Source organism: Clarias gariepinus, chromosome 3 (genome assembly GCF_024256425.1).
Source record: "Clarias gariepinus isolate MV-2021 ecotype Netherlands chromosome 3, CGAR_prim_01v2, whole genome shotgun sequence".
Classification (NCBI taxonomy): Eukaryota; Metazoa; Chordata; class Actinopteri; order Siluriformes; family Clariidae; genus Clarias; species Clarias gariepinus.
Window position 1 is genome coordinate 13,991,537 of NC_071102.1, and position 19,896 is coordinate 14,011,432.

Below are 19,896 nucleotides of genomic sequence, written 5' to 3' on the forward strand. Positions count from 1 at the left end.
ACAATCGGCAAAGTAATGCTAAAGAGCTAGAAAAAAAAAATTATTAGGTGCAGTCATGGGTACAACAGTCAATCTATGACCACAGTAAGATCTAAAGCTTAGTAGTTTCAGGTGTGTGTGTGTGTTTTTTTTTTTTTTTGTAGTTTTACATAAACCTGGTGCTTCAGGAAAAGAAGCTGTGTTGTTCGTTTAATCAGTATTTTTGAAAGTTATGGCCTACTTACACTTTTACTCATCATCTATACCATTTTAACCTGTATACAGGGTCGTGGGGGCCTGGAGCCTATCCATTCCTATCCTGGTGCCAATCCATTGCAGGACACACATGCACACACTCACATGCGCATTCCCACACTACGCACAGGTACGTACACACGGGCAATTTAGGAACACCAGTTAACCTAATCTGCAAGTCTTTGCACTGTGGGAGGAAACTGGAAAACCTAAAGAGACCCACCAAGCACAGGGAGAACATGCAAACTCCATGCAAACAGACCTGAAGAAATCGAACCCAACACCACCACTACACGACCATGCCATGGCTTACTGTACTTACAAAAGTCCCAACTTGAATCAAGGAAGAACTCTATAGATGTGATAACCTGGTCATACAAAACATTCAGGTCATCAGCTGATTCCATTTTATTGCTACATAATATTGCTGAGTCGAGACCTAACCAAGTAAAGAAACCCCTGATAATAACACTACATCCAGAGGCTTGTACAGTGGCCACACTGCATGATGAGTGCATTGCTTCACTTCTTATCCTGACACGCCCGCTATTCCATTAAAAAAAAAAAAAAAAAAAAAAAAAAAAAATATATATATATATATATATATATATATATATATATATATATACACACACACACACACACACACACACATGTCTATATAGATAGATAGATAGATAGATAGATAGATAGATAGATAGGCAGATATAGATAGATAGATAAATAGATATAGATATATATTAGCACTAGTTTCCTATATATGGAAATGTATTATTTAACATATTGCATTATGTTTTACAATATATTGCCAGATTTTTTTTTTTTGGTGTGTTTACATAAATGATTGACCGATTTTTATTAAAATTAAATGACATGATTGGCATTATGAAAGGGTTACTACTGTAGGGTACATTTCTGCAATGTGGTCCTTGTTAAAACTTTGCTCCTGGTGATGGCCCTGAGGGTTAACACAAAGCAAGTGAAACAAAATCCCTGTCACAAAGCAGACATAATATTGCAATAGAATAGATTACTACAAAAACCAAATGACAAAAGTCTTTCGGTTGCTCCCATAAAGAGGTCAACACAGCAGGCCACCCGGTCTAAACAACAATTATTCTTTTTGCCTTCCTGATGTAACCCTCCCCTTTTATTCGGGCTTGGGATTGGCACTGTATATTAATTTCAGTAAAATGAAAAAAGAAATTCCTATAATTTGCAGTACCACTAGGTGGTGATATCATCACGTGTGTTTTATTTGCAAAGTACAGTGATCAGTATGGAATGTAATTAGTAATGAGGTAATGCTCAAACATCATGTACTTGAATTATATATTGGTTTTTAAATGTAATTTTTTAGGAAAGTAAGGAGGCAGAATGCTAATAGGAAAGAATAAAAAATAAAATATAATATCTACATATAAAATCTATAATTTTGTTACAATAAAATAGAAATGTGTAAAGTATATAAAAATGTAAACAGTAAGTAATGTATTGATAAACTGTATTAAGAATGCGGAATGTGCAATGTGTGGTCATAAAGTCATGGAGATGAAGAGACTATTGTATTCATGACATGTACAGTATGTATTGACATTCATACTGTATGTATGCAGACAGTATACCAGGCTAAATCTAAACATAAACAAATGAGAATTTAAGTGGGCATTGTGTATATTTATTCAACATTAATCAATTGTTACAATTCATTAAAGACTAAATTATGTATTAAAATATGTCAATGAGAAAATAAGTTCGAACTTTTCTAATTTGTAAACTTTTTCAAAATTGACCTTAAAGATGTCTTTTTTTATTAACATATTCAGAACACAAGTATTAATTATTAATATATTATGAATCGCATACTGCTTTATGGACTCAACACTCAACACTATCAATGTATGGTCAGTGCATAATTTGCATAGTTTAATTATTAAAATGTCACTTAAACTAAAAAATACTTAAGATTAAGAATATTGTGTCATAGACTGAATTGAAGACTTATTATAAAAGTGAGAAATTAGCTGTTCTCTCCTATTCAATTTATATCAAGTGGATTTAAAACTATATATATTTGTATAGTACTTATAGTTATGGACATTGTACATCATTCTCAATGAGCAAACCAGAGACAAATGTGAAACAAGATGAGGAACTAGACTCAAAAGGGGATCCATCTTTATCTGAGTGACCTCTGAGAGTGTGATTATAAATAAGTTCTTTATTCTTTCATTTGCTGTCTTATGGCTTTCCAAAAAGAAAATTTACAGTTATATTTAAAGTGTTCATTGACAGTCATATCAAGGTGATATTTAAACTATCCACGGAGGAGCAACAGCAGCAGCAGAGACTCAGTTTTGGGTGAATGAGAGCCAAACAGTAGCAGAGCCATCAGAATGGATCAGGAAGGTCTGGAAAGCAGAAGGAGTCAGGATTACTCATATCTCAGGAGTCACATGTGTAACTCAACATAAGTAACCTAGTTGCATATGCTCTAGTACTGTAATGGTTTGTAAAAATGTACATCATGTGCAGGGACTCTGATAAGACAAGTTGTGTCTAAAAAGGAGACCTAGAAGATAACACACACATGATTCACAACCAACAGACCTGAGTGAATGTGTGAGAGTGGAGGTGGTAACAGCATCCAAAGGTTGCAATTTACTAAATACTCTGTACCAAAGAGTCCTCACATTCTATGCCTTTAATAAATAATAATAATAATAATAATAATAACTATTATTATTATATAATAATAATAATAATAATAATTATTATTATTATTATTATTATTATTATTATTATTAAGTGTTGACTTAACAAATAGGGTTTCAAACTTGACTGTATGACAATTGAAATATGACTGTATGAAATATTGTATGACAATACTTAATATACAATTTACAGCTAATGTTTTCTATATTTGTATAAATTGTCTCCTTTTTATGAATATTTTCTCCTTGTATAATTTTCTGTTGAAAATTGTATTTTCTTCTCTTTTTTAATGTTTAGTTTACAGGCGGTCATACAAATATTTCACTGCATATCATACAATGTATGGCTGTGTATGTGACAAATGAAATAAATTGAATTTGAATTGATTTAAACCCTGAGAGTCCCAGACCCTAATTGAAAGTCTGTTCCATAACTTTGAGGCTTTGTAAGAGGAAGCTCTGCCCCCTGCTGTAGCCTTCTTTTATGAGGTATTAACGACAAACATACACTTTGAATTAACACAGACATGGCAAATCATAAAAGATCAAAAGTTGGAGTAGCATTTTTTTTTTACTGGGAGCCAACATAGTTTTGCTAGGATAAGAGTGATGTGCCTATATTTTCTGGTAATCCAAAACAGAGGTAAGAACAGCATGAATGATGTTTTCTACATCATGTAGTGACATATTCCTTATCATAGCAATATTTCTGGGGTGAAAAAAAAAGGTTATCCTGGTAATATTATCTGCATGAGCTTCAAAAGAGAGACTGTAGTCTGTGCTCATACCAAGGTCTTTTACTGCTGCACAGAATGAACCGGAAAGACCATCCAGAGTTACTATGTAATCAAAAAGCTTGTAGCTGTAGTTGCCTTTGGTTCTAGTACAAGTACTTCTGTCTTGTCGGAAGTGAATCAACTGTGAGCCTCGAACAGACCCTTCTGGAACAAGTATGCACAAAGGAGTCATTTTCTAATCTATCTAGAAGAATGTTATGATCTGTGGTGTCAAAAAAAAAATCACTAAGGTCAAGCACAGCAAACACTGATGGTGTGTACATGTCATTTGTAGTCTTATTTTTAATTCATTTTGATACAGTATTAAATACATTGCCACTGTGGTGTAGTAGTGACTTCGCACCTCCAGGATCGATGGTTTGATTCTCACCTGGTCTGTGTGCATAGAGTTTGCACGTTCTACCCCTGCATTGTGGGTTTCCTTTGGGTACTCCAGTTACCTCCCACATTCCAAAGATATGCGGTTTAGCTTAACTGGCATTCCCCAAATTATCTGTAAGTGTGTGAATGCATGTTGACCAGTGGTCATACCATGTCGTAAAAAGGGAATAAATACAATGTTAATAACCATTGGTCTCCACAGTACCTAGTTGGAATACACAGGTTCCTAGATGAATGGATGGATTAAATACACCATGGTGGCGTAGTGGTTAGCACTTTTGCCTTGCACCACCAGGGTTGAGGGTTTGATCCCCACAGTCTGTGTGCATGGACTTTGCATGTTCTCCCTGCTTGGTGCCTTTCCTTTGGATTACAGTTTCCTTCCACAGTCCAAGGACATGCAGATAAGGTTAATTGGTGTTCCCAAAATTGCCTGTTTTCATATATTTTTGTGTGTTTATTCATCAATAACAGCATGGTGTCAGAGTACTGTACTTCAGTAGGAGTTTGCCCAGAGTGCCACATGGAAAAGGGTGCGTGTTTCATGTGAGACAGACTGTCTCTTTGTACAGTATGTGATACGAGACTCAGTATGGAATTTAATCATTATGAATCCTTGGTCCTGCCTTAAATAATTAGCCTGAAATAGCACTTATGGTATAAGCATGTTTATGTATTAATTGCAAACTGTACTTATTTAAAAGCATGACATGCTCTGTGTTAGTTTAGCTGGTCCGGGGCAGAGCGGAGGAACATGTAGGTTACCTTTGTGTACTCTGGTTTCCTCCTACAGCCTAAAAACATGCAGAGGAGGGTAATTGGTGTTCCCAAAATTAGGTGTTTTGTTTGTGTGTGTTTTGTATGTGTGTGTGCCCACCTTCTGCTTAAAGTCTATTAGGAAAGGCTCCAGGCAACCCTGTAAAGGTCAAGTCAAGCAGTATAGAAGATGAAAGAAAAATTATATATATATATATGTGTGTGTGTGTGTTTATTCATCAATAACAGCATGATGTCACAGAGCTATACTGTACTTTGTAACCCTGTTTGTCCCAGAGTGCCACATGGAGACCGGGCGCGTGCTTTATGCCAGACAGAGGCGCAGGTGAGCGCAAGCGTGCGCACACGTCACACCGAGGGGGCGGGGCGTTCCCACCTACCACTCCCACACACGCACACATTGACTCATAATCACACACAACGCAAACACACGGGTCCATAACGACCTGAGAGCGAGCGCGGAAAGAGGAAGAAGGACACGAGTCGTGATTCGACCGCCGCCTGTTTAAACGCGCATCTGTTGATTCCCTGGTGAAAAACAAACAAACTACAGAAAGCTTCCCATTTTCTGAATTTTAATCGAAGCCAGGTGCTGAGGTTGAAATTTCGGAAATGACGGACGCGATATTACCGAACGGATGCAAGAGCAACGGAGTGGGAGAGAATGACTACTTCCGAAAGGTGAGAGAGAGAAAAGAGTTTCGGCGTCTCATAAATAACCCGTGTTAATGATACAGCCTGGTCACCCACCTAGTCTAGCTGTCTGCACAGTTACACCATGATTTCCTTATTACTTTTTTTGCATTCTCTAGGTGTCTTCTTATCTAAAAGAAATCGAACGTGATACCTTTTTTTGTTTGTTTTGTTTAAACCACGATGTTTATCAATAAAACTGTATCATTCTTTGTAGCGCTCAATCAAACGCTTTGATGTCAAAAGAACAACAAAAAAGAATCCTATTCAAACACGCTTCTGCCATTTAAAAATGCCAATCAAACATTCAGTTTTATTTGATCTTAACATCTTTTCATTAACTGAAATTGAACTGTACCGTATGATGGGCTGTGTTTAAGAAACACACAAATCTCGGAGCAAAAATTGAAGGATGGATGTTTTAATCCTTTTTTCTTTTACTTTGTCAGGTTTTTACCTGTCTAAAAACAGGTAAAAATAAAATGCATAAATTGAATAACAAGACTTGTTATTAGGGAAAAGCTGTGACCTGTTTAGTGCGAATAATGTAGCTGAGAATGAAGAAGAGGTGAACAAAATAACTTCCTGGAAATAGAGTTATGGCTTATGAATTCCTTTGAAACATTTATTTCTTTAAAGTCTTTCCATTCCTGCGTTCTTCCCACGAAAGATAAATTTTGAGATACAAAAACTTGGTTTGGAATTCAATCCTGGTCCTACCTTAAATAATTACACTCATGGTTTTAGTATGTTTATGTATTAATTGCAAACTGTAATTATGTAAAAACATGACGTATTGTGTGTTAGTTTAGCTGGTCCGAGCAGAGCGGTGGAACCTGTGTGGTCACATATTTGCTCATTCATCCGTGTGGTGTTTTCTTTTTTGTCTCCCCGCATGTGTATCCAAGTGCTGAAAAGAGTCTTTTGTCTCTGTGGAAGCACTGCTTTGCTCGTGAACTGTATCTGCCCTTCTGTTTTGTCTTCTTCTTCCTGAAGGCAGTAAAGAGTATCGTAGCCAGAGGCTGTTTGGACAATGAGATTGAAGGGTGTAACATCAGTGTCTCATATAAACTGACCATGATCATGATCAGCAACAGACTGTGCAAATGGAATATAATCAACTAATTTAGTTCTCAAACTAAATGCACTTGAGTGTATCAGTCATATTGAGTTATTTTTGTTTTCCTTTTAGTTATCTCCTTTTTTTTTTCTCTCTTTGTAAATTATGCACTTAGAGCTGACAATGATAAGTGGGGTAAGACTTTGACAGCTTAAACACCAAATTTCCATCAAGCATTTGAGAAAGTTTTTATGTACTTCTGCACTACATGATCTTTCCTTTTGGACACTTCCCTTCAGAAGCCTAGAATGTCAAGAAACCGAAAAAGCCAATCGTCTACAGGCCTATTTTGTTAAAAATTTTTAATTATGCAATTAATTTAAGGCAACTCATTATATGCTGGTAAAAAATTCATCAACAGGAGGAAGCTTGCCGTTTCCATTTTAAAATTGTCATATATCCATGTTGTCAAACTTAAGTTGATAACTGCCTGACACAAGAGATGATGTGATTGGTTACATTAGAATACACTACAGTTTGATCTGGCAAAACAATATGAATAACCCCAGCTGTTGAAAGACCCTTCTAGGAACACTTTTTTTTTAGTGCAAATTTAGCAGGTAATGCTAGTCACAGGTGGTTAAATGATATTTTGGAACATAAGAAGGTGCGTTAACTTTTTGAGATTGACAGTATTAAGATGAATATGTTTGATTTAAAAAGTGACACATAGTGACTCATGCAAAAAACTGACTCATGACATGCGGGTGTATTCCTGTCCCATGGCCAGTGTTTAAGTGACCGGCTTTGAATCCATTGCAACCATGGACCGGGTTACAGAGGATGAACGGAAGAGTGAAAAAAAAAAAAAAAAAACAGAAACCGTTTAACTTGAGCTAAATGTTTTGGCCAAGCAAATTTTCAATCTGAGAGAAATGGTCCTTGTAATATTTATAGATAATTTGAAACATGATAACATGAAGTAAATGTTTGTAGCCGGTGGATAATGATAAGTGGGGTATGGTTTTAGACTTGTAAATCACAATCCTTCATTTTACGCATGAAGATGATGTAAACTTGCATTTTGATAACTTTGTCCCAACTCCTGAGTGGTTAGATAATCGTGGAGATTGTTTTTAATCAAATAAGTGGCATTGAGTGGCAGGATGTTTTGGGCCGGTAGACAAAGACTGAATGGTGATCAGAGTAATTCATACACGTCCTGCATGAACTCAAGATTTTAGCCAGAAAAAAAGTCTTGATTTTGGGATGATTAACGTTGTGGTATTGCGCATGATGCTAATAAGTTTCAGAAACGTACATAATGATGGTTAGTTTTGCTCAGTAGAGAATAGGAGTATGTGGTTTGTTGGTGCAAGACATGCAAGTTAGTAGCTAAGGTCTGTTTTTGATCAGTCCATTGCTTTCAATCTGTGGTTGTTGAAGAGTGAGTGAAAGGTGTTGAAACAAAGAAATGGAAATTTGATGGTTGGTTTTGGTCTAGTATACATAAGAGGGTGACGATGGTTTCAGGATAGTATGTAAGGTGCTTCAGTTTAGTAGCTATTTTGCTGTGACCAAATACTCATTGGTGAATAGATTATCATTTGTATTGAGTGTGAAAGTTTTAAGATGATAAACGATAAGTCAAGAAGTATGGAAGAAATTAGCTAATAGGAAATGTGGCAGATAGGGGAATTGGGTTTGAATCGTTGCTCCAGCTGCCTCTGTGGGCGAAGAGTAGGAATCGCAAATTCGGCACGTTCTACTTGTCTTTCCTCTGTTGACGTCGCAACTAGCCAAAACCAGCGTGCAGCCAAACCACATACACACTAATGTAGCGCAGATGTTTCGGCTTCTGTCAAGGCTGGGAAGAGTTGTATAATTGTAAAATAACCCTGCTCCGTCTCAATGTTCCAGCCCGAGCAGTAAACGATCAGCACGTGAGCTAGAGAGCGAAAGCAATAGATGTGCAGGCTGTGTCTTCTTCTTCTTCTTTTTTTTTTTAAGCATTGCATGCATCAGAAGCTGAAATTACCCTTAAAATGAACCGTATCATGTAATAGTTCCTGTGTATTGAGAGTACCTATTGTTTGGCTTTTGTTATTGGTCTCTTGATGCTGATAATTGCTTGAGGCACATTTTCCATAGTGATCCACAAACTCATTACAGTTAGAGACGTCTGTGAAAAGATGGTGAATTTATGACACGTTTGCTAAAACATTCCGGGTTAGAATCTCCTGGGTCACCTTTGGCTACAGTGACTATCCTTTCCATAAGGAAAATATATATATTTTTTAATGTGTAATGAGAGGTTTGTTTAGTGTAAAACACATTGTTATATTTTTTAAAATTTTAAAATTAATTTTTTTTTTGTGGGCCTGTGTGTACAAAAGTTTTGCGCTTCAACTAAATAATGAACTGATAAAATAGGACTTTGCCTGCTTTGATGGTTTGTTTTTGATAGTTTTATTTCGGCATCATCATTATACATCTCTCAATAATTGAGAAAGGCATGCATATACATTGTTTTCATTTTCTGACTCCTAGGTGGTGGAATGAACTTCCTCTAGATGTCTGTACAGCCGTGTCACTGCAATCTTTAAGTGATAACTAAATACCTATTTGTTTCTTAGGTATTTGGGTTAACATCTCCTTCCCACCAGTGTTTGACTGATGTTAGTTCTAGTTAGTAACCTAGTAAACAAGTACACTGTAAAGGATATATTTAATGATGGAAACATCAAACCACTCATGTACAATAACTGGCTCTGTACATTTGCTTTGAAGAACACCCCCCTTAAGCATGCTTTAAAAAAATTTCAATTCAGTTGTTATTTAGTTTGATTTTATATTGCACATTATTTCAGAAACTAAATGTAAAAAAAAAATCAGTTGAAGGGTCATGTATTGCTGAAAATGTACTTGTGGAACTTCTTCGGTCAATTGGGTATAATAAGATGTCATAAAGGTACATAAACCTTTTTACGTATAGAATTTGGAGTGTACAATCAGCGCCAAATAAATTATTAATATTAATAGTGATGATGATATTATTATTATTATTATTATTATTATTATTATTAATTGTACACATATCCATATCATATTGAGTTTCATCATATCTACAGCTCACTATCATTCAGCTCGGTTTGCACCTCAAAGATCAGTACACTGTAGCAGCTTCTACAAATTAAAAATATCTATTAAGGTTGTTTTTCGATTCAAAATGTCGAATCTCTTTCTCAGTTAAACGAAACCAGGCTATATTTGAAATCAGACGTACACCACTTTGCTCAGATTCCCTGGACATGTTTGCGGTGTTCTCACCTGTTTAAAGGAAGCACACAAAAGGGGAACTGCCCCAAGATTTGATTGACACAATAAAACAGCTTTACATGTCAAAGCACCTTTTAGAAAATTTTAAACATGGAGGTTAATACAGGAGGTGTCTGTCTGTTTGAGCTAGAAACATGTTTTCTGGTTAACTGTGTAAAGCATGATGGGGAAATGTCTCCGGAGGGTCAGGACATTTCATGTGTTGAAGGGTATGAAATGCTTCATATCTCATGCTTCGGCTGGAAAGCAAACAAAACGCGATAAGTGTAGCACTTGGCTGTCATGACCTGTCACCTATCCTGTAGTCGCCTGACTGTTTTTGTAGCTTTCTTCGGGTGTGTACTGTCAATGCTCCTAACCCACAAAAGTACACATCGTTAACTGTTCGCACTCCAGAGAGTTTCGGCAGGTTTCATGATAAATAAATTTAAGACAATAAAATTTTATTTATTTATTTATTTTTTGTTTGTACTAGATGCATAGATATGAATAATCCATCGTTGTGCCAGCTGATCTTTGGGCGGTGGGTATCGTGCTAAATGTTTCTGCGCGTACGTGTCAGGAGGGCTTTCCTACAAAGACCTCACCCGGAGAAGGAGTGATTAACACTCCTCTGCATTGATCCAGCTTTATTAAGGCGTGGCTGAAGTATGTGATGTCATTTCGCTGGGAATGTTCCAGTCTGTCACATTCCCTCTCTCTCTCCCTCTGTGTGTCAGCGCGTCGCAGGGTGTGTCGCAGGGTATGAATTATGTACACAGGATGTGGATGGCATTTAGACAGTAAAGTATTAAAATGCCAAAGCCTTGAGTAAGAACTGCTAGTGATAAGAGTTAATGCTCAGTTATCTCCGTACAACTATGACGCAGAGATATCGGTGCTGTTTATAGGAGCTCGTCTGTGTTATTGTTTCTACAGCATTTAGAAGAGGATTATGGAACTTGGTACTTTTTTTCCACTAGTTTGATATTTCAACCCATTGAGATTAAGAACAAATTTCATATATATTTTTAGTACAACACTCTAAAATGTTTTATGCCATGATCTAGCAAAGATTTTGCATTAGATCCCCCTGGTGCACTCTTGGGATTAGAGAAAACAACATATACCCCAAATCTGATCTGAATAGAAACAGGTGTATATTTTGTGAATGTTTTTAACCGACTAAAGTGATAGATGATGTATCTACTGTATAATTGTGTTAATTACACAAGGTGCACCTGTTTTTAAAGCAGCTTTTTTAAATCTCTCTTTCTCTCTGTCTGTCAGGGCTGTAACCCTCTGGCTCAGACCGGCCGCAGCAAACTTCAGACCGAGAGAGCGAGCCTCAATCAGCAGATCATCAAAGAGATGAGACTGAGAGCGGGGGCTGAGAATCTGCTCAAGTATGTAACACATGCGAACAAACACGTGCACAAAGGCAGCGGCTCTCACATTCTTATATGTACACCTGGTAATCCACACGTACATACATAAGCAAAAGTTTTAGGCACGGTGTGGGTTTTTTTTTTTTTTTTTTTTTTTTACAAACTTTCATGTTTACATGTTTATTTTGTGACTTTATTATTATATCCGTGTGTGTGTATATATATATATATAATGTGTGTGTGTGTGTGTGTGTATATATATGTATGTGTGTGTGTGTGTGTGTGTGTATATATATATATATATATATATATATATATATATATATATATATATATATAATGTATGTGTATAAAAAAACAATTCTACTTTCCAGACATCAGTATTAAATTTTAATCTTACAGGAGAATACTGTAGGTCAGAAAAGAAAGCAGAATATATTATGTAAAAGCCCTCTTTTCAGACAAAAAATGACAACTTTTGGGGTTTGCATGCATGAAAAAAGTAGGTGCAACAAAGTTTTCAGAAAGACTATGATAGGTTCTGCAAGAAAAAACTAATCAGCTAATTTTCTTATTCCCTGAGAATATATTTTATACAACGGGTCATCACACCAATTATTCATGTTATTTAATTAATAATTGTTTAATTAATTTAGTTTTATTTTAATGTAAAAGCTGTATTTTGAAGACATTCTTGCTCTACAGCAGTTACTCGCATGTATCCAAGTACCGTATTCACAAACATACACGAGCATACATTTACAAGCCTTTGTGCCTCAACTCATAAAACTCATTCTTTGAATTGAAGCGTGGCCAACACCCATTTGTTGACATTTCCTTCTCTGATGTTTGATAGTACCTGCCCTCTGGAAAGTTTCGAGCCTGAAAATGATACGAGTCATTAAAAGACAAGTTTTTTTGAGCAAGACCGAGATGTAAAAGTTTTGTATTAACATGGCAATATGTTTTGTTTTTTTGTGTCAACCATCTCTTAATCCTGTCCTAATGTCGCCCTTGTCTCACATTCATCCTGTGCATGCGTTTCACAATGTTTGTATTACGTGCAAAAGAGCGAAAGCAGAAAGCTGCAGGTAATCTCATGTCTCCATCGAGAAGCCTAGCATGTAATCTGACCTCATATTTAAAGCAGGAATTGTAATGACGTACCTTGAGAGTGTGTGTGTGTGTGTGTGTGTGTGTGTGGTCTGCTTATTTAATCACCAGTACCTTGGAAAAGTACAAACCTAAGACTGTGTTAACTCTTTCTTGGTTTGTGTTCTTTGGCCTCTTGGAGTTAAACAAAGTCGAATGTGGGTGACTGTGTGTGTATATTCTAGTATTTATTTTATCCAAATGAGTGGATGCATTTAGTTTAGTTTTACTTTTGTGTTCAGTGGTTTAAAGGGTATATTTGGGTGTTTCTTTAAAAGTTCCCTATTATGCAAAAAGTCATTTTTAGACATTCAGATGACTCCAGTGTGTATGTACAGTACAGGGATGTACACGCCCTTTTTATTTATTTATTTTGGTAGAATTATAATTCAAAATCATCTTATCGTAGCCGGTCTTAGTATTAGGCGAATACAACATATAACTTGTTTTACTGTGCCATTGTTTATTTAACAAAAATAAATCTCAAAAGGAAAAAAAAAATGTGGTCAGTATTTTTGCTGCAAATCATAAACCCATTTCTGAACATTTTGGGGGTCAACATTCTACAGTGTAAAAGATTATTCAAAAGTAAAAAAAAAAACACTCAAGACAGTTGCAATCGGGTGAGGAGTGGAAGCACATTCCCCCCCAATGTCAGGCGGTGTAATGCTCAGAGAAATAGAAAGACCCCAAGAGACCCTATAGGCCTTACAGAGCATGTTTAAGTACATGGCACAATTAGAAGAAGACTGAACAAGTACGGTGTGTTTGGAGAAAACCATTTCTGTCTATTCTGTTGGTGTGCTTCCAACTGAGGTTCTTAAAGCTGCATCTTAAGGCATCTGAAACAATGTTCTATAAACAGATGAGACCATTTGGAGTTGTTTGGCATTAATGCCCAGCGCCATGTTTGGTGAAAACCAAACTGCATTTTAGCACAAACTCTTTATACCTACGGTCAAGCATGGCGGTGGAGGGGTGATGATTTTGCAGGGGTTTGTTTTTAGAGCCACAGGACCTGGACACTCGGCAGTTATTGAGTCAATCATGAACTCCTCTGTATACCAAGATTATGCAACAGGACAATGATTCGAAGCACACCAGTAAAGCTACATCAGAATGAAATAAGAATCAGAATGGTCTAGTCAAACTTCGGACCTCAGCCCAATTGAAATGCTGTGCTGGGACCTTAAGAGAGCTGTGCATAAGCGAATAAACTGAAGCAATGTTGTGAAGAAGAATGGGCCAAAATTAAAAAATAAATGCAAGAGACTGGATAAGTTGTACAGCAAACAATTACTTCAATGATTAATCATGGGGGTACTTAGTATTGCTTGCAATAATATGAATATATTACTTTTGGCTTCATTTTTGTTAAATAACCAATGGCTCTGTGAAAGGTTCTACGGTGTTGACCGTCTGAGAATATCGAACTAAAGATTTTTCTTCTAGTTTTTAGTTCTTTTTTGGCTTTCTACAGCAGAGTTGAGTGAAAGTGATGCATCTAGGAGGGATTGTGTCATATGTTATGCATTTCGATTATCCCAGTCAACAGCAGAACATAAATAATGAGAGAGCCATTATATAAACAGATCATAAAAGCTCATAGAATGAGATGAATGATGTAAAATAAAAGATGAGAGAAAGTCAGTCGATTCATTTCTGTCCCAGTTCAGTATTGCCAGGAGTTCTATTTTTTTTTTTTTTTTTTTTTTTTTTTTTCCCCTTTGCTGATTTATTAAATTTCCACTTCTGGTCTGAATCCGGCAGCTTTGAACCTTTGCTTCTTTGTGCTGATCTAGAATCAGGTTTTTTTTTGCCCAACCTTAGTGCTGAAGAGGCAAGACTGCATGCAGGTCAGTGAGCGATCACAGTGCCCGAGGCTGGAGAGTTTCATTAGTGGCCTGGAAACCACACATACCCAGCTGACTGCCATAAACTTAGTTTCCTGTTGTGTCTGTGTGTGTGTGAACGAAGAGCGAGCGAGCGAGGGAGAGGGAGAGAGAGAGAAGCACACACTCAGTCCTTGGACTTATCAGTTGCTATAGCAACTGATATGTTTTTGCTGTTCCACAGCCATATCACACACTTTCACTGGGTTGGTCTTTCTGTTAAAGAATGTGATTTATTTTCTTCTCTTTTCCGATCCGATCCTCTCAGAGCCCAAAAAAAAAAAAAAGCCGAAAAAAAGACAACTGATTTTAAATCCTGATCTACCTGTGCGAGCATGAATATACCGTTTCCCATTAAAACTAAATTAAGCCATCGGAGACTATTCAGACTACAGCAGAAAAAGCGAGATTTGCATTTCCTGTTACACAGCTGAAATGTGTAGGTTGTCGATCTAGTTTACTACATACTGTATAACCATGTTTAATTTCTGACCTTGAACAATATTTTCTTAGTCAGGTTATCCGTCATGCGCCAACAGATTACCAAAAACAGTGTCCAGCAATAAACCCTAAAGCTCACACAGGGATTTAATGTTTCACCCGTGATCTTTTCCACTTATCCACTGCTAAAACACGGATCATGCTCAGTATTATCAGTGTTATTACACGCTCTCGTATTCAAATGAAGCCAGATAAGGTTTAAGAGCACAGCAGTGTGTATCCAGTACAGCCAGTAGCCCTGCTAATGATGGATAGATGTCTGTAAGATCCAGCTGTCTTTTTATTATAATATAGAGATGATGTGCAGCATGGAGTTTGTATTTTATAGCTGTGAACAAACATTGTAGTGTTATTAATAGAAAATGTATAGCAAGTCCTATATTTGGTAAATGACTAACTTGGGATGTTTTAACACCTCAAAAAATGTGCACAGGCTTTATATGCACTGGCTTCCAGAGTGAGCAGAACAACAGAAAAAGTAAAAATAAATAAATATTTTTGAAGGTTCAAAAAGATGCGACTGTCTTATGATGTGTCTTTTAGGAAGTACTGTACAAGACGGCCTCTGATGTGCTGTTGAAATACAATTTTAGTGGAATTTTTGCAGTTATGTAGAAAATGTAAATGTTATTTAATAGGCCATGTTTTATTTGAAACTTATAATAGTTTTTTTTTTTCATCAAAAAATGTTCACAAATGTTTGTCTATGCTGTCAATGATACTGTAGTTCCAAGAAATTCTACTCAAAATTGGCATCAGATAATGAGAGGTTTTCATTTATTTATTTATTTAGGCACCATTCTGTTTAAACTCTAAGAACAGCTCGACCTGTCTGGCGCCAACAAACTTGCTGCACTCAAAGTCAATAAAATCACATATCATCCATTTCATTGTTCATTGAAGTAAAAATTGACCAAAGCTCTTGACCTCTATGGGTATGCTTCATGGCAAGGTGCTTTGCAGGTGTGTAGGCAGCGTGTGACGGCCCAGAACCTTGCTCAGTGTTAGTGATTGGAACGTTTAGATCGTTTTTGGGATGCTTGCTTTAATTATTTTGCGTTAAATAATTTTTTATAGTGTTTTATTTGAGATTTAGGGTCATAGCTCTAACTCTGACTACCAGAATGTCTACTGTCTGTTGCTCTAATTTAAAACCCAAAACAATTTGCTCATTTTCTGTAAAACTTCCAACAGAAATGGAATGCACTGCTCCCTACGTGTAAATCCGTGCCTTGATAGGAATTTCTTCTTTTGCAAACAGTCCTGATATTAGACATTAGGAATTATGGTGTCTTTAGAAGTCCAGTCTTCTGAAGATTTAAACAGTCTTTGAAATCTCCTTTGATCTTGTCATATTGCATTTAAAGACAATTATTGTAAATTACAGGCAACCTTTTATGTTTTTTTTTCTAAGAGAGTAAGACATTTTATTAAACTAACGACTCAAGTTACTGTTTTTTTTTTTTGAGACAGTCATTGAGTTCACATATATTTTCTATCGGCGACCTTGACTATGTAAACCTTATTGCTAAGTAACAGTCTGGTTCTATGAACAAAGTCAGGCTTATCACAGCTTTTTTTGCATGTCAGAGCAACATGATGTAAGCAGTTCATGCAGAAAACTGTAACTGAACCTAAACCTAATGTTAATTATAAAATCTTTCCCCACTGAACTGCTATTATTGCTGTGAGGATGGGCCTTAGGCTCACCGAGGGCATCCCTGGAGAGGCCCCACTGTCAAGGATACACTATTCTAACCGTGTGGTTACGACCCGGGACATGTTTATATATACACACCCTGACACACAGCCATACATGCATCAAAGGAGAAAGTTCTAAATGGTTCATGGGAGATACGAGAGCTGGAGCAAAGCCTCAGTTCAGCACTTCACCTTTGACACCGTTTGTCGACGGGGTAAAGTCGTAACAGGTTACAGGCCTCAGAGGTCACACCGATTCAAGCCGAAGCTCAGTGAATACACACACAGTGAAAACGGCCAACCCTGTATAATAACTTTCACTATTAATCAGTACTGTCTAAAAAGAAGAAACAATCGACAAATAAAAATCTTAGGAATCAATTTCAGTGATAACACTTCTGGTGTGTTTTTTTTTTTTTTTTTTTTTTTAACTAGACCAGTTTTAGTCATGCTTAGACGCTTAGACGTGTTTGATCTATTTTTATCTGAAACTCTGTACTTCTCATGTTCACACAGGTGTAATGATCACTAAAGGCAATTGAATAAAGCCTGTTTTGTGTAGAAACGGTGAAACAAGATAATTGATCACAATGGTCCTTTTCTGTTTAGTTGCCATTCTCTCTTACCAAATGCATGCTCTTGTAGTCATGTGTCTCCTGCATGTCCGCATTCCTTCTGTGGCCTTTGTGTCAGTTGCGAGCAGAACAGGTTCTGTCGATCTTCTGTTTCTGTGGAGTTATTTCCTACTTTCCCCAGCCAGAACACAGTGTCGGTCTTAACACAGTAGGTTTTAATGTGCAGGAAAAGAAACTTTCTATTAGTGGTTATTATGGTTATTTATAATTTTTTTAAATAGCTTTTTATTTAAGTCATAGTACAGAGGTCATGTTGGCACAATACATTATAATTCATTCGTCTTGCCCTGGACACGGGAGCTCGGCTAGCGATGACAGGAAATGAGCTTCCAAAACTCCAAATCAGGGCGAGTCATGTCTGAGATTAGATGATAATGTGGTATCTGGTACACAATGTGTGTGCTGTACTAGTTAGCTAACGTTGACAGATTATTGTACGTAATGAACAAAATAGCTTTAATTATTGCGGTGTATGCTGATGGATTTGTCTGTGTGAGGAATAAATAAATGACAGGATGTGCTGTTCTAGGAAAACAGAGTTGCAAAGTTGATTATTTTTTAACTGATTTTTGTTTATAAATTCTTTTAATAATTTTTTTTTGTGTTTACTGATTTTATTCTGTTAATTATTGTGTTTCTCTTATGCCACAGCCATTAGAAAACAAATATATCTTTTCATTATTTATTAAAGAACGACTGTGACTCAAATCTGGAATCACAAAAGCTTTTATTTTATTGTGGCATGTCTGGCTCTTATGTTAAATATTTCAATGGCAATAATGATCTTTTCAAATAAGAAATAAAATCCTTGGTATTTGTGTTGTATCGTCATTATTTAATTTGGTTAGAAATAACCGAGTAATCTGATTGGGTGAATGGCATTCCTTGCGTGGTTATGAAGCATAACAGCACTAGGGCGTTTAGCTGTACGTATTACTTCATGTTGCGTGTTTTACCGATCTGTCCACCTCAGCATGGGTGAAAGTAGATCGCTATGGTCAAGAGTACAGAGGAGAGCTGTCTACATCAGTTAAATAGGAGCTATATATTCCATATCTCACTTACTCATCATCTGTACCGGCGTATCCTGTACATACAGGGTTACAGGGGGCCTGGAGCCTATTACAGTAGACTTATTGCACGAGGCATGGTACACCCTGGACGGGTTGCCAATCCATCGCAGGGCACATTCACGCTCACACACTAATCTACATGTCTTTCGACTCTGGGAGGAAACTGGAGAACCCAGAGGAAACCCTCCAAGCACGGGGAGAACATGCAAACTCCTTGCCAACAGACCCGGGGCGGGAATCGAACTAGGACCCTGTAGGTGCAAGGCGACAGTGCTAACCACTACGCCACCGTGCTGCATATATTTCCATATATACTGCAGAATAAATATTCCGAATGTTTATCATTTTGTATAGTGATTTTGCCGGACTAGTATTAGTCATGTATTTGCATTAAGAGTAAAACATATTTAAAGTTTAAAAAGAGATGATTATTTAACTTTTTTGGTTACAAATTTGACAGTGTACATGTGGACTTTTAATTAAATAGCCTCTTTCTTTCTTTCTGTTTAACCCTCGCAGTCGGATTTGTCAGCCGGACTAAAATACGTTCCTAACAAAGAGAAGCTTATCTAAAACAAACAGGCCACGTCAAGCCGAATTTAAAGGTATGGGGGGGTTGACAGAGATGAATACAGTTATTGTCTTGTTTACGTCGAAACGATGGGACATCCGCAAAGATAAAAGCCCGACTCGCTGGCTTATTCTGGCAAGCTCTCGTACTAATGATCGGCGCAGATCACTTGTGTGCTCTCGAGTGGATCGTAGCACTTGCAGTGTAGTGCACCTGCCTCGTCGGCCATGCTGCAAATCCTCTCAGTCACAGCTGAAAAGTAGCTGTGCTTTCGGTTACATTTCCTTACATGTCGTCTGTCTTTTTTTAATTTTATTTATAAATACTTTTTAACCCTTTTCAAAGACATCTTTAATACCCTAGTTTATTAAACTGGCTAAAAGCAGCATAGATGCAGCCGATTATATAAGTTTATGGTGGACGGTTTACCAAAATGATGGATCGATGAATCTACCTGACCCTATACCATATAGGAATGACTGACAAGGGATTTACTCTATATACATAGGGTTACATTTTTCTCTTAAAAGAAGGTCTTTTCTGCTAATGCTGAGCTTTGTAAATCGCCAAGCTGCTCATAGGAACTTGTGCAAGGTTGTCTGTCATGTCAGTCGGGAAAAGCTGTCCAACCCACATGCATAAGGTGTTCTTAAGCTTAAGAATTTACAGTTTTTAACCCTTTGGTCAGAAGAGATTAGTCGAAAGACAAATCAAATTCCCTCTGATGTAAAGCAACTTCCCTGAAAGGAGATGTGCTCAAGAGATGAAAACACACGGTTGTATCCAGTAGCAGCTACTTGTTGATTTGCATTGACTTTTATCTACAGTAGGTGAACATTGACCTGTGATTACAGGAGCTCCAGGCTTGGGGCCAATAGATTAGGTGTAAATAACTGGATGACATCTTTATTCTTGAGTAGCAATCACACCCCATTTTTGTTTTGCAATTTTTTTTTATACTGTCCACCTATGGCTGTTTTTTTTTTTTTTTTAAGTATTAGTATTTATT

At 36.8% G+C, this 19,896-nt stretch overlaps 1 protein-coding gene across 2 annotated transcripts in view; it reads left to right on the plus strand.

Annotated features, from left to right (window-relative positions):
- Positions 1 to 5,333: 5,333 nt before the first annotated feature.
- The window catches only part of rhpn2 (rhophilin, Rho GTPase binding protein 2), a 33,514-nt gene continuing 18,951 nt past the window's right edge, over positions 5,334 to 19,896 (plus strand). For both annotated transcript variants that reach the window (XM_053493012.1, XM_053493011.1), the window contains exons 1-2: positions 5,334 to 5,584; positions 11,265 to 11,380. In XM_053493012.1, coding sequence (XP_053348987.1) covers positions 5,516 to 5,584; positions 11,265 to 11,380 — 185 coding nt within the window. In that variant the 5' untranslated portion in view covers positions 5,334 to 5,515. The remainder of the gene's footprint in view (positions 5,585 to 11,264; positions 11,381 to 19,896) is intronic.